General features: G+C 40.2%; 1 protein-coding gene across 1 annotated transcript in view; it reads left to right on the forward strand.

Moving 5' to 3' along the window:
- Positions 1 to 15841, forward strand: part of Pstpip2 (proline-serine-threonine phosphatase interacting protein 2) — a 69815-nt gene that overhangs the window by 25158 nt on the left and 28816 nt on the right. Inside the window, exons 2-4 of the mRNA XM_027935691.2 lie at positions 4698 to 4798; positions 9904 to 9981; positions 13510 to 13544. Of these exons, the coding sequence (XP_027791492.2) occupies positions 4698 to 4798; positions 9904 to 9981; positions 13510 to 13544 (214 nt within the window). The remainder of the gene's footprint in view (positions 1 to 4697; positions 4799 to 9903; positions 9982 to 13509; positions 13545 to 15841) is intronic.

The raw sequence follows: 15841 nt of genomic DNA on the forward strand, positions 1-15841 counted from the left end.
ATTCTTTCTATTTCTTGATGCATGTTTTCATTTCATGGGTGAATGCTTAGGAGTGGAACTTTGGGTTATAGGGTATGTGCACGTTAGCTTTTTGAGACATTGCCCAAAACTTTTTTTTTTTTTCCAAAACGATTGTACCATTTTATACTCCTATAAGCAGTGCAGGAAACAATTTGGTTGTTCATCATTCTTGATTATACTCAATGTTGACTCTGTTCTTGTGGGCATTAAATTGGATTTCACTATAATGTTGAGGAATTTTTCATGAGCTTTTTGGCGAAAAGGAAAATATAAATATATATATATATATATATATATATATATATATATATATTTTTTTTTTTTTTTTTTTTTGTACTGGGGATTGAATTCAGGGGTACTCAACCACTGAGCCATATCCTTTTTTCTGTTAATGTGGTGAATAATGTGATTGATTTTCCAATATTAAATTAACCTTGCATTATTGAGATAAATAACTTGGGTCATGGTGTGTTATACATTTATTTATTCCTGGAGATGATATAATGATTCAGTAGAGATTTTTACATCTGTTCTTGTGAGAAAGATTTTCTGAGAATACTCTTTTCTTGTAATGCCTTTGTCTTTTTTTTTTTTTTTGTAACAAAGGTTATACTAGACTCATAAAATGAGAAGTCTTTCCTCTTTTTCTGAAAGAGTTTGGGTAAGATTGGTGTTATTTCTCCCCTTAAATATTTGATAGAATTCAATAGTGAATCTGTCTGGTCTACTATTTTTTTTAAACATTTATTTTTTAGTTGTAGGTTGACACAATACCTTTATTTTATATGTGGTGCTGAGGATTGAACCCAGTGTCTCATGCATGCTACGCAAGTGCTCTACCACTGAGCTACATTCCTAGCTCTGACACACTGTTTCTGATGGTAGATCTGTGATGCTTTCTTGGTGCATCATAGACTGCATGTGCATTCCTTTCTTGCTTGGCTCTCTTAGACTGATTTCTGCCAGTTGGCTCACTGTGATGCTCTCTCTCTCTCTCTTTTTTTTTTTTTTTTGGTACCAAGGGTTAGGGTCAGGGGTACTTGTCCACTGAGCCACATCCCCAGCCCTATTCTGGATTTTATTTAGAGACAGGATCTCACTGAGTTGCTTAGCACCTCGTGTTTGCTGAGGTTGGCTTTGAGCTTGTAATCCTCCTGCTGCAGCCTCCAGAGCCGCTGGGATTACAGGCATGTGTCACCCACCATGCCCAGCTCACTGTGATGTTCTTTGAGTAGCATAGTCAGAAGTTTCCAGACCAAATCCTCCACCCCTTTGAACTCAGCCTTGAATATTTTTTTTTTTTTTTTTTTTTTGTCTTTTTCTAGAAGTTTGCTTTCCTGGTTGCCTTGTAGCCCAGTCACTCTCTGGAAGTGACTGTTCTGTTATTTTTACAGTTGACAGCTGGGAGGTCTGGTGTTTTGTGTTTTCAGGAAACAGGTCTCGCTCTGCTCTTCCTGTCCTTCTCAGAGTATCTGTACCCTTAGTTAAGAAGAGGAAAACCACCTTTCCAAATGCACATTGTGAGACAGAGAAGTCAGACGAACAAAGAATTCTGTCTACAAACCAACTTTGAAATTGACCCTTTGTCCCCACTCCTTCATTCCACTAAGGAGTCTTTATGTACATTATTCCCTTCTGATATATCTGGCTGGGAGAAAAGTAGGCATTTTATTCTACAGATGTTCACTGTGGGCCTTTGGTGTGCATAGCATTAAGCTAGATTTCCAGGGGGAAGGGTGCAGGTGTGGTTCAAGACTTGAACAAAGCCCTAGGGACTTGCAATAGAGTTGGGACAGAAAGGTTACTCACAGGGGTGGCACTTAAGATCAAATTCAGATGCTGGGTACCCTAAGAACCCAGAGGAGGGAGTTGTGGCTACTGAGAGAAGACTTCAAGAAAACTAGGATTTGAGAGGCCAGATTTGGATTTGGGAAGGATAGTGTAAGACCCCTCTGTCTTAGCCTACTAGGCTAAGACAGAGGGGTCTGCAAGGAGACAGCAGGTGGAAGATGAGGCTTTGATGTGCCACCATGCTCAGCTCACTGTGATGTTCTTTGAGTAGCATACTGTTTATAAGATCTTTCTTTGGACTTCCCGAAATCTAAATCTATGCTTAAAGAATAGTTACAGAGCATAGAATTCAATGTATTTCTAACTTAGATTTATATGCCCACCTGTAAAATTTATGATGCTTATATAAATCCATTTAACAATGTGATGTGAGATATGGGCTCTTAAATTTCCAGTTGCCATGTTGAAATCAGACTCTGGTCTTAGTCTTGCTGGGGGTCTCTGGGATCACTGCTCAGTCAGGATATCCTGAGTGGCAGCAAATGGAAGAGAGTACATTCTGTTTCTCTAGTATCCAGGACTGGGTGGAGACATAGCTTTAGAAATCTCTCCTTCCACACTCTTTTAGTCAGCTTTTTCACTGCTGTCACTAAAAGATCTGACCAAACAATTTTAGAGGAGGAGAGTTTATTTGAGGGATCATGGTTTCAGAGGTTTAGTCTATAGAAGGCCAGCTGCATTCCTCAGGGCTCGAGGTGAGGCAGAACATCATGACAGAGTATGCCGCAGAGGGAAGCAGCTCACATCATGGTGACCAGGAGGCAGAGAGACTCCACTCTCCAGACACGAATAGATACCCCAAAGCCACGCCCCAATCCCCACCTCCTCCAGCCACACCCTACCACTTCAGTTACCACTCAGTTAATCCCTATCAGGGCATTAATTCACTGACTAGGTTAAGGATCTCACAACCCAATCATTTTCTCCTCTGAACCTTCTTGCTTTGTCTCACACCACATTTGTTATGGAGGACATCACATCTAAACCATAACACACACAGGGCTGCACCTTCCTCCATAGACTGGGGCTGGGAAGGTCAAGTCCTCTTTGTCTGGTCCACTGTGAGTCTAGAGCTCCCAGGACACACCCAGAGGAGGTCTAAACAACCTGGTCTATGGGGGCTGGAGTCCAAATCAGACAACCTGATTGTATTCATGGGGTAGAAAACAGGGAACCAACCTCATAGGGGACACTTTGATACTGTTTACAAGCCCCTGATTTATCAGTATGGGTAACTAAGGACACCTAGATTTTTTTTTTTTTTAAACCAGGGATTGAACTCAGGGGCACTCAGCCACTGAGCCACATCCCCAGCCCTTTTTTATATTTTATTTAGAGACAGGGTCTTGCTGAGTTGCTTAGGGCCTCACTAAGTTGCTGAGGCTGGCTTTGAATTCTTGATCCTCCCGCCTCAGTCTCTTGAGCTGCTGGGATTATAGGCGTGCGCCAATTTACCTGGCGGGAACCTTGATTTTTAAAGTGTACTCCACCTGGAGTTACTGGTTTGGAGGACTTAGCCAGCCAGCTTCCTCCATTATGGAGGACATAGTAGAATAAAATATGAACAAACTGCTAATTTAAGAAATGTAAGCAAGCCAGGCACAGTGGTGCAGGCCTGTAATCCCAGTGGCTCAGGAGACTGAGATAGGAGGATTACCAGTTCAAAGCCAGCTTCAGCAAAAGCAAGGCCCTAAGCAACTCAGTGAGACCTTGTCTCTAAATAAAATACAACATAAGGCTGGGGATGTGGCTCAGTGGTTGAGTGCCCCTAAATTCAATCTCTGGTATCCCCTTCCAAAAACCAAAAATCAAAAAACAAAACAACAGCAACAACAAAAACCGAAAGAAAAAACAGAAAGAAATATAAGTAACACTTTTCTCCAGATTGAGGCCCATGATGACATGGAGCACACTGGCCGCTGGACTCCCCTTCATATTTTTCAATGGGCAGATGGCCACTTTCTCCCACTCTCAGGCCTGATTCCTGGTTCCTGGCTCAGAGCTGCCTGCCTTTTGCAGAGATACTTTGGACTCTCTATAGGGCTAATTGGCTATGGGAAGAGTTGTCAGGGTCAAGCTCAGTGGCAAGTTTAAGGACAAACTGAAAATTGTATAGCTCCTGGTTAAAGTGGATCTGCAGCAGGAGTCAGTTTCCACCATCAGTGTTGTTAGGACAGAACATCAAAGTAATCTCTCGACACAGAGTCTCATGCTCAGAAAGCAAAGTTTCTTGACAGGGAAGGCCTGCCAGGCTGCCCGGTAGAGTGGTGCAGCAGTTCTATTTGAATAGGGGTTTTTATATCTTTTTAATAAGAAACAAGAGTAAGCTGGAAATGGCCCTGAGTGCAGCAAGCTAGAATTGACCCTGAGTGCAGATGGGGGTGATGATGGGAACAGGGTATCTTAAGTTTCTTTTTCTTGGCAGTTTTTAAATTTCGGTTTCAGGTTAAGATGGAGTGACTGATGTCTGGGATATCCCATTGAGTGTGAAGCTGTGCACAGCCGAAAGGCTAGAGTAGGCACTTGCCTCATTTCTGGGCAGGAGTGGAGGCCAGAGAAGGACTTGAGCACAGCCTCCTTCCTCATCCACGTGCCTCTTAGTCCTTTGTCACTTTCTTCCTGTTTTGCGGCCCTTTAATTTCATCATTTGAAAAACCCTACTGCAGCTTCTAGTCATTCTTTTTGGCCACATGTCTTGGAGATAAAGCAATTCAGGAATCTCCCATTGCTTGCTTTCCACCCCATCCGCTCCTTCCACTCTCTAGGCCTTGGGGCTGCCATCTATGCTGTTCCTGGTCTGATGCTGTCATGTTCTTTCCCACCAGAGTACGGACATCCTCAGCACCACCGGCTATGACAGCATCATCCAGCACCTGAACAATGGCCGCAAGAACTGCAAGGAGTTCGAAGAATTTCTAAAAGAAAGGTATGCTGCTGTGTCCCCGTGAACTGGGATGTTCCCACACAGACAAGGAATCACTGGCTGGTTTTGATTGTGCTTAGCAGTTCTGAAGACCCTCTGCTATAAGTTACAAAATGATACCCAAGAAGTAAATGGTATCTCTGTCCTGAAGTTCTTAGGAGCTAGTTTGCGAGAAAAGATTTATGAATGAAGCCAGACACAGTAGTGCACACCTGTAATCCCAGTGGCTCAGGAGGCTGAGGCAGGAGGATCTCAAGTTCAAATTCAGCTTCAACAACTTAGCAAGATCTGTTTCTTTTATTTATTTATTTATTCATTTTAGTTATTGATGGACCTTGATATTTTTTTATATATGGTGCTGAGAATCGAACCCAGTGCCTCACACATTCAAGGCAAGCACTTTACCACTGAGCCACAACCCCAGCCCTCAAGATCCTGTTTCTAAATTAAAAAAAAAAAAAAAAGAAAAGTTGGGGGTGGGGGTGCTCGGGATATGGCTAAGTGGTTAAGAATCACTAGTTTAATCCAAGTACCAAAACAACAACAACAACAACAACAACAAAAAGATCTATGAATGAAACAGCAAACAATAGGTAATAAGTCCCCAAAGTATGCTAAGTAGCATGATACTAAAAGGCCCTGTGAGAAGGATGGATTGTTGAGGATCCATACATTCACAGGGTGGCTTCATGGAGGAGGAGGTCTTGGTATTGGGCCGGAAGGAATTTCTGGATCCTGTGGGAGGGTGGCAAGCCTGGAGGCTGGAATGAGCACTGTCCAGGTGCTTTGAGGGAGGCAGGGCCAGACACCAAGAGCAAGGGTCAGGGCTGGGGAGCCAAGGAAGAGTGAGAGCAGGACGGTGCTCTCTTGAAAGTTCTAGGGGAGAATGTGCTCTGTGCATGCCTTTTAGCTTCTGGGGTTACCACCAGTTCTTGGAATGCCCTGGCTTATAGACCCTGGACTCCTAAACTCCCCGTCATCGTGTGGCTTCCTTTGGTTTTCACATGGGGACCACTCCCCACCTCCACCTCCATTTTTTTTTTTTTTTTTTGTAGTACTGGGGATTGAACTCAGGGATTGCACTGTCTCTGGAGTAGCTGAGATTATAAGCATGCATCATCATGCAGGTTCTCAAGAACTCTGAACACATATAATTCTGAAAGGAAGCCAGGTATAAAAGAAAGCTAGGCATGGTGGCGCACACCTGTAATACCAGTGACTTAGGAGGCTGAGGCAAGAGGATCACAAATTCAAGGCCAGCCTCACCAACGTATAAGATCCTGTGCGATTTAGTAAAACCCTGTATCAAAATAAAAAAAAAAAAACCACTAGGGATGTAACTTAGTGGTAAAGAATCCCTGGGTTCAATCACCAGTGTAAAAATAAATAAATAATTGAATACACAAACAATTGTGAAAAGATAAAATACATGTACATTATATATTTTTAAAAAGTGAAAATGGTCTTAACATCTTTTTACATGTAAAAAATACTTGATGATCATTATAGAATGTCATAATTTAGACACTATATAGATATAGTAAAAAAGGATTCCAGAAGGCAGAATATCATTGCATCTTTTACAAATTTTTTTTTAATTTTATTTTTTAATTAATTTTTAAAATTTATATATGACCTCGAATGCATTACAATTCTTATCACACATATAGAGCCCAGTGTTTCATGTCTCTGGTTGTATACAAAGTATATTCACACCAATTTGTGTCTTCATACATGTACTTTGGATAATGATGACCATCACATTCCACCATCATTTCTAACCCCCTGCCCCCTCCCTTCCCCTCCCACCGCTCTGCCCTATCTAGAGTTCGTCAATTGTATCTTTTCCTATAACTAGAGTCAGTTTCAAGTGTACTTCATTTTAAGTTATCAGGTGCTGGCAAAACTTTAGAAATAGAGTCCAAGAGTAGAGGCCTGAGAAGAAATCAGGTTATGCTCAAACTCTGCTACCGAGCACTCGTAAGATTGGGACATGGAGGAGGCTTCATTTGTACAGTCTCAGAGCAAATAGATAGGGCTGCCCACAGTACCAGCAGGACAAATGACACAATAGCCTAGCAAATGCAGTTGGCTGAAAGGAGGAAAGAAGGAAAGAGGAAATATTTGAACACCTTGATTTTCCCAATTATTTTCACCCAGGGTGCTTTACAACTGAGCTACGTCCCCAGCCTTATTTTGAGACAGGGTGTCACTAAGTTGTTCAGGGTGGCCTCGAATTTGCAGTTCTCCTGCTTTAGCTTCCCAAGTAGCTGGGATCACAGACGTGCACCACTATGCACTACTATGTCCAGCTAATTTTCTCTCTTAATCTGAGAAAGACCTTTTAGAAACCATTTTTCCCCCCTATGGCAAAGAAACAATTATTTAAATTCAGAGATGTCTTCAGCTTCTCTTCAGTTTCCTTTTCTTCTATGAAATTCAAATAAAGTCAGATTGTCTCTAGGTTTTAAAAGTTTGTAGAGTATAGTCTCATTCTTTAAAATTTTTTTATCTATGTCTGTTCATTTTATTTTATCCGAATAGCTCCATAAAGAAATGTCCATTGTAATCATCACCTACTGTTAACACTAATTATTTTTGGTTGGTAGAATTTTGGATAGTGTTTTTGCCATTTCTTCTTATTTTTTAAAAACAATGAATATGTATTGTTTTAATAAATAAATAAAGTTATTATTAAGAAAAGAAAAATAATAGAAGAGGAGAAACTTTGTAACATGAGAATAAATATTATATTTATAGTACATAAAGATATATATATATGATATACATAGTCAGAACAGTAAAAAATTGGATAATTTATAGAAGAAGAAATAACAAATCCCCAATAAGCACATAAAATGGTGTTCAATCATACTAGAAATAAAGGAAATGCAAATTAAAATTAGAGATACTATTTTTTTAATTTTTGTTTAAAGAGAGAGGGGGAGAGAGAGAGAGAGAGAGAGAGAGAGAATTTTTTAATATTTATTTTTTAGTTTTTAGGCGGATACAACATCTTTATTTTATTTTTATGTGGTGCTGAGGATCAAACCCAGCGGCCCGTGCATACCAGGTGAGCACGCTACCGCTTGAGCCACATCCCCAGCCCAGAGATCCTATTTTTTTTTAAGCCTCCTCCCCAGACTGATAGCAATTTTTTTTTTAAAAAAAGTGTTGATATCCAGTGAGAATATCCAGTGAGATGAGGGCTTCTGGGTATGTGAGCTCTTAGACACTTCAGATGCAAGTATAAGTTGACAAGGCTTCTTTGGAGAGCATTTTGTCATAATTTTTCAAGATTTAAAGTATGTGTCTAAACTGGGAACAGTGGCTCAGACCTGTAATCCCAGTGGTTCAGGAGGCTGAGGCAGGGGGATCTTGAATTCAAAGCCAGCCTAAAGTGAGGTGCTAAGCAACTCAGTGAGACCCTGTCTCTAAATAAAATACAAAATAGGGCTGGGGATGTGGCTCAGTGGTCAAGTGCCCCTGAGTGCAATCCCAGTACTCCTTCCCCCAAATATATATATATACATATATGTCTAGAAAATCCTCTTTCTCAGAACTCTTAGGCAAACACTCAGCATACCCATGGATGTGTGTTTGTGTGTGTGTGTGTATGTGTTTGTACACACACACACACACACATGTACACACACACACATCTATATCCCCAATAATTTATTTTTATTTTTTGGTCATAATGAGAAAGTAGCAACAAATCAGGAGACGGTGTATTTACTGTAGAAAACTCCATATTACGCTCCATATTATGAGCATGGTGTATCTCTATATACAGAAAGGGAAAATTCTATACCATGTATTACCAGTGAAAAACGGAACAGCAAATAATAGAACGATCTCAACTAGATAAACAAAAAGTTTTGTATGTGTGTAGGCACATACTGCAGAAGACTGGAAAAGACACACACCAAACTCAACCCTGGCTGCCCCTGGGGAAAGAAGCAGGGTTGGAGGAGAACATCGAGGGGATCTTTGTGCTTTCCACTCTATACCTCTGTGTTGTTTGAATCTTTAGCAGTGAAAATGTATTCATTTATTATTCAGAGTTTTTTTTAAACTGAAGGAAAAGGCTGGTGTAGTGTCACACCCTGTAATCCCACACTGTAATCACACACACTGATTGCACTGTGATTATACACACTGTAATCCCAGCAACCCAGGAGGCTGAGGCAGGAGGATCATAAGTTGCAGGCTAGCCTCAGCAATTTAGCGAGACCCTATCTCAAAGTAAAAAATAAAAAAGGATAGAATTGTAGCTCAGTGGTAATGTGCCCCTGGATTCAATCCCCAGTACCAACCTCTGCAAAAAAAAAAAAAAAAAAAAAAAAAAATCTGAAGATTTCTTTCAGAAAATGAAGATGAAACCTCCATCATCTTTACCTAATACATAGTCTGGATATGCCTCAGCTGGGACAAAAAGTGGAGATGGTGACAGAGAGCAATGGGAGGAGGCAGAGAAGAAGAAGCAGGTGTTTAGTGCTTGAGACAGACCCTGTAATGCTAAGTAGTAAGACATTTTGTGAGACATGCCAACTGCAGAGTTTGTATCTTGAAATTCCCTTTTCTTTGGTACAGTTTGGTTGTGCATTTGAAATGACAGTGAGAGCTCTTCAGGGTGGTAAAAGGCTCTCTTGAGAAGGTGGAGGAGGGCTGGGCCCAAGGAGTGTAGTACTGAGGAATGTACTTCTTACTCCATTAAAAATAAAACACTCAAGCTAGGGGCAGTGGCTGTGCTTGTAATCACAGCTACTTGGGAGGCTGAGACAAGAGGATTACTTGAACTCAGGAGTTTGAGGCCAGCCTTAACAACACAGTGAGACCCCCATTTTAAAACAAAAAGCAACCCCTCCAACCCCTTAGCTTTGCCATGTTAGCCATGCTGGGGACTTCTTGGTGGAGAATATTACCTTAAAGATGAAAGCCCCTGGTGTTCTGGTAATTGTCCCCCGCTTTAAAGAGGGAGATTTGCATTTCAGAGAATGGCATTATATCTGAGCTAAAGGGACAGCTTGCTTTCAAGGGCAGTAGTGTGTGTGTTCAAAGAGCCCTGAGCAGGACCCATGACCCTTTCTCTTCTGTACCCCTAGGGCAGCTATTGAAGAGAAATATGGCAAAGATCTGCTCAGCCTCTCCAGGAAGAAGCCATGTGGACAGTCTGAGATCAAGTAGGTACCACTTGACTCTGGTTCCTGGGATGGCTAAGATGCTTGGGGCTCCCCTGGCTTCAGCAGATCAGGATGGTCCGTAGGTTACAATGTGTTGCGTAGAAAAAAATTCAATGTTTTTTTCTTATTATTTACAATTCTAAAAAAACTAGAGAAGGAGAAAGAAGACTATGGTGGCTATTCTACATTTCTATATTCCATACTTTTTCATAGGTAAGATTATACTGTATATGATTTTATACTACAAATTTAGTAGAGGGGCTTCATTTTATATTTACTAGTACAATAATATATTTTAAAGAAAATAATTATAAAATGATATCAAAAATGGAAATTATATATGTAAATATTTTATGTTCTTACCACCAATGTCAAGTTCCTACACCACATTCTTTATTCTTCATCCATTCACTGAATACTCTGAGGAATGCTGAAATGACCAGGATGCAGTATCTGTTTAAGGAACATCCTCCCTCATATACAGGGCTGGTTCCATGGGTGTTGCACAGGAATTCACACTTTGAAGGGCTTTATAATCCACTCAATGTCCAGCTGGCACGGTTCTGAAAATATTGGTAGTTTATAAACGAGTGGTTCCACATTTCATTTGGCCCTCACAAATTATGTAGCTGGTTTTACTTACATTGAAATTTCCCAATTATTTCCCCAGCATGAGAATAATGAGAGAGACTTGGGAGAAATAGGTCAAGCCCTTTCTCTTCGAACCCAATCAGATGACATACTTACCTGTACACTGCTTTGGCTGTGCTATTGACGCTTATAGAGATGTCCAGAGGTTTGGGTCCTAACAGACAGGACTTGTTTTAAGCTTCAAATTGCCAAATGTCACCAGAGTGGTCTGAAAAATCTTAAGCTAAAAATTTAGTTTAAAGTTGTCTTGGATAGTCAGGTCTCTACTTACCTGGAAGATATTTTAAAAGAAACACAGTAAACACTGAGCTCATTCTGTACACACACACACACACACACACACACACACACACACACAATGATAACTTACCATTAATATGAGTCAGTGGAAGCAATAAACAGCAGAAATAGAAATGCATTAGATTTTAGGTACTAGACTAACAGATCGCCCCCAAATATATATATAAAATATAATATAAAATTATATATATATAATTTTACTTCGAGTCTTGTTAAGTTGGCCAGGTTGGCCCTGAACTTGTCATCATTCTCTCTCAGCCTCTCTATCACTGGAATTTGTCTAAAGAAAATAAAAGAGTTAGTTAAAAGTGTAAATGAGATGACTTTCAGAAATTTCCAGGAAGGACTGGGGATGTGGCTCAGTGGTAGAGCACTTGCCTGGCATGTTGTGAGGACTTGGTTCAATCCCCAGCATCACAAAATAAATAAAATAAAAATAAAAGCATAGAAAAACAAAGTTTGAGAAGTGTCCAAGAGATTTTGAAAGAACATCAGATAAAAATGAAGAACTCTCCAATGGCTGAGGTCAGGGTTAGGGAGATGTAGAATTTTAGTTGTGAAAAGTAAGTTCAAGAGATTTATCATACAATATTATGACTGTAGTTAACAATTATATTTTGAAAAACACAAAGAGAATATATTTTAAGTTGTCACTACAAAAAGTGGTTAAGTTATGTGAAGTAATGTATGTATTAATTAGCTCTATTGAGCCATTCTACAGTGTATACATGTATATCAAAACATCATGTTGTACATGATAAATACATATAATTTTTATTTGTCAATTAAAAATAATTTTTTAAAAAGAAAATCACCCAGAGTTCGTCATGGGAAAAAATGCAGAGATTAAAAATAATAAGTGCTAGGAATGTAGCTCAGTAGTAGAGCACTTGCCTAGAATGGGTGATCCCAACACTGAAAAAAAAAAGAAGGAAAATTAAGAGACATGGAGAATAGAGGAGGGGGTTTCATGCACATTTAATCACAATTACAGAAGAAATAATAGAAGGAATGAGAAGAAATGTTTTAAGCAAGAGAGGTTGAGAATTTTCTAGAACTGATGAGAGCCGAATATCCTCAGATTCAGAAAGCAAAACAAATCCCAAGCATGATCAATTAATAAGCACACAAGAATAGCCCAAATGACTAAGAGCCCAGATAATAAGAAAGTCATAATTTTTCCCCAGGGAATGATTACCCACTAATGAACATTTCTGAGCGTGAAAGCTGATTTTTCAATAGCAACAATGAAGCCAGAGACTGTAGAATTATATCTTCAAAGCACTTAGAAGAAAATTATCAACCTGGATTTGTATGTCCAGAGAAATTATTTTCTAAGAAACAAGAAATAACAGAAGTAGTTTTAGAAAAGCAAAAGTTTTGAAACAAATATTGTTCAGACAAACAAAAAGTTAACTATTACAAACAAATCTTCAATAAAGGAACTTTTAAAGGGTATTCCTCAAGAAGAAGGAAATTAATCCAGGAAAGATCTGAAGTTCAAGAAGGAATAATGAGCAAATAATATGGCAAACATGAGTCTTTGAAGAAATGGTATTCATGCCAATTTCAATTTGTGGAATTAAAAAAGCAAAATGGAACAAAAACATTTAATGGTAATACTATATAACCTAGTAGGAAGGATAATTAGAATTAAAGCATTCTTAGGCATTTTATGGTTTAGGATAAGAATAAAATGTTAACTTTAGATTCTGAACTGATCAGGAGGGTCTTCCTCTGTCAAGCCTGCGGATGAGAATGCAGCCTGGTCAACCTTGATTGCAGCCTGTGAATTCTGCTAAACCATATCCCAATTGCTAACCCACACAAACTGTGAGATAATAAATATGTGTTATTTTATGCTGCTAAATTTTTTAAGCAGCTGTCAAAAAATGAATACAGTACAATTTGTTTAATATCTCCTTCATTAGACTCTGAGGTCTGGGATGATATCTGTCTTGTGGTATTTGAAGTACCAACATCGGACACAATGCATGGCCCATAGCTTATGGTCAATAAGTATATGATGATTGATTGAATGAATGAAAAGGGAGGCAATCAGGAGCTAGGCTTTGAACACTTCCTTTATTATCTTGCTTTTTAATTTCAAATATTTATTTTGGTTGTAGATGAACACAATACTTTTATTTTATGTATTTATTTATATGTGGTGCTGAGGATTGAACCCAGTGCCTCACACCTGCTAGGCAAGTGTTCTACCACTGAGCTACAACCCCAGCTCATTACCTTGCTTCTGTGTTTCTAATTGACATACTTTAAAGAACAACTGGTATTCTTATGAGAAAGGGACCACAACTTCTATATTATCATTGAGGAAAATGAAGCATAGTTTTGGAATCTTGACTTGCCCAGGTAGACAGTGAAGAATTGATTATGCTTGGGATTGAGGAAATTGGATTTAAGGAGTTTTGTTCTTCTGTTGCTATTTTCTTAAGTTCATGGGCAATGATAAATTTGTAGGCTCTAAGATACATGGGAAGAGAGAAGTATGCAAAGGCATTATAATAAGATTTTACAGTTTCCAGAATTGAAATGATATATGTGCTTCTTTTTTAGCACCCTGAAGCGGGCCCTGGAAGTCTTCAAGCAGCGTAAGTTATTTGTAAAACTTTTGTATGCTGTCCTTCATAAGCTCAGTGTGTATCATAAAGGCAAGTTGTAATTTGAATAGCAATTTAATATTGGGTGAAAAAAAATTAGAGCAACTTCTAAGGTGAGAAATAGCCTTTCAGAATTGAGATGAGCTGGTGGACCCTCCAAGCCTGTATGTCACCACGTGCCTTTCACGCTTGAGTTGAGCATTGAAATCACCTGGAGGGCTTATTATTAACAAAGATTCCTGAGCCATCCCTAATATCAGATTTGAAATCTGGAGTGGAGTCTGGGATTCTACAAGTCTTGCAGATTTCCAAGTGATGATGCTGAGGCCACTGGGCCAGGGACCATACTGGGAATAACACCCTTAGAGGGTTATGTCTATACTGCTTCATTCTAACTCAGAGACATAGGCACCTAGGTCCTCATCCAGACTTGTCTATTTACCTAACCCCTTGTGTATTCTTATGTGTAGTCTGGTTTCTCCTCCCAGAGTCTCCTCTGTAGGGCTTCAAGGCTGGGACAACGTTGTGAGTGCCTTGTTCAGACTTTTCCCAGATCCCCCGTCACATTAATCCAGAAATCTTTAATTCCAGCAAGCCTCAAAGGAAACATTATCTTGGCTTCCTTATCTGCTACTCTAATCTGGCACATAACGGTATCATCCTCCTGGAACTTTCCTCTCCAAGGACACTAATAGTCTTTGTGTCACTAAGTCCAGTGGACAAGTGCGGTCATCTTCTTGACTCTTCAGTAGCTTTCAGCACTGTTGAGCTTTCCTCCCATCCCAAAACCCTCCTCCCTTCTGACTCCCTTGGTTCTTCCTGCTTCTCTGGCTAGTCCACTGCCCCTTTCTTAGCTCTTCTCAATCCAGCTCTTCAGTGTGACAGGTCCTCAGTGTGTGCTCCTAGCCCTTCCCACCTCAGTCGGCCCAGATAAGCACATCTCTGGCTCTAGCATCCCCTACAGCCTTTACTCAGAGAATGCACTAATGTGTACTTGAGTCTAGAACTCTCCTAGCACCAGTACTTACATCTACCACCTACTTTATGTTTCTTCTTGTGTGTTTCAAAGGCTTTAAATTCAGACTTTTCAACAGAATTGCCAGTCTTCTAGGCTGACTGCCTGAGGTTGCTCTTCTTTTTGCATCTTGTCCTGCTGTCTCCTTAATTTTTATTTACTTTTTCATCTCTCCCCAAAGTCAGGCTGCTCTATCCTAGATATGACAAGGCCCTTTCCCCATCCTTCTCCCACATCCTCTCAGGAAGAGACCCCAGTGGGTGGGAGCTCCCTTACGTTTGGGGCTGATTTTCTTGCTTTGCACAAACACTCAGCTTCCACTTTAGTGGTCAAGGCTGATTCAGAAACAGAAAGTCTTTAGAAATACCAATGTCCGAGTCAGGGTTTATCTCTTCTGGGGTCAAATAGGTGCAAACCACGATGTCCTCTGTGTGCTAATCTCCCAGTTCTTGTTTCAGTATTGTGGCCTTTGATTGCAAATAGAACTTGGAATTCACCCAGAAGATTTTTATTTAATTCTGATTACCGTAATAGGGTGACAGTCAGGATCTGGGAAACCTGGGGTCAGGCCTGGGACTTTGCTCTTCAAGGGGTCTCCTGTCTAGCTCTAGTGTTCACCAGGACTGGTGCTCAGAGGCTGCTTCTGAGGCTTCTGTCCTGAAGAATGCTTGGGACCTCCAAGTTAAGGACTTTAACAGGCACAGTCTTTGTGACATATGCTTGAAGGATTTCTGTAGCTAGTTGAAGGATTTCTGTAGCTAGCTGAGTGGTATTCTGTCAGAACAAACCCAGCATCTGTTTCCTTTGCTCTCACACCACAATCACCAACACAGAAGACTCTGGATGCCAGATGTGGGAGGATTTCTTCCTCCAGCAAGGAAGAAATCTCTTCTGCAGTGGACACCAGCCAGGTGTCTTGAATCCAATTTGGTTTCTACACTATCAACTTGAAGATAGTGTGTCAGATGCTTTGGACTGAAGGCTCAGTCCCCAGGACCGCACCCCCTCCTCCACTTTAGATACCTGTTGCAAGTTTTGTTAATTGGCTCAAGCAACTCACAGAAGGGAGACACTTCTTTGTTGTTGATGCTTCATAATAAAGGATATTACAAACGATATAGATGAAGAGATGAATAGGGTAAGCTATTGAAGAGGGAGTATGCTTCATGCCCTCTCTGAGCATGGAACCTCTATGGGCTCAGCCATCCAGAACCTCACGGGCCCCATCCTTTTGGATTTTTGTGGGAATTTCATTGCCTAGGCACACTTGTTA

The sequence above is a fragment of the Marmota flaviventris genome, chromosome 16, assembly GCF_047511675.1.
Source record: "Marmota flaviventris isolate mMarFla1 chromosome 16, mMarFla1.hap1, whole genome shotgun sequence".
NCBI classification, from domain to species: domain Eukaryota; kingdom Metazoa; phylum Chordata; class Mammalia; order Rodentia; family Sciuridae; genus Marmota; species Marmota flaviventris.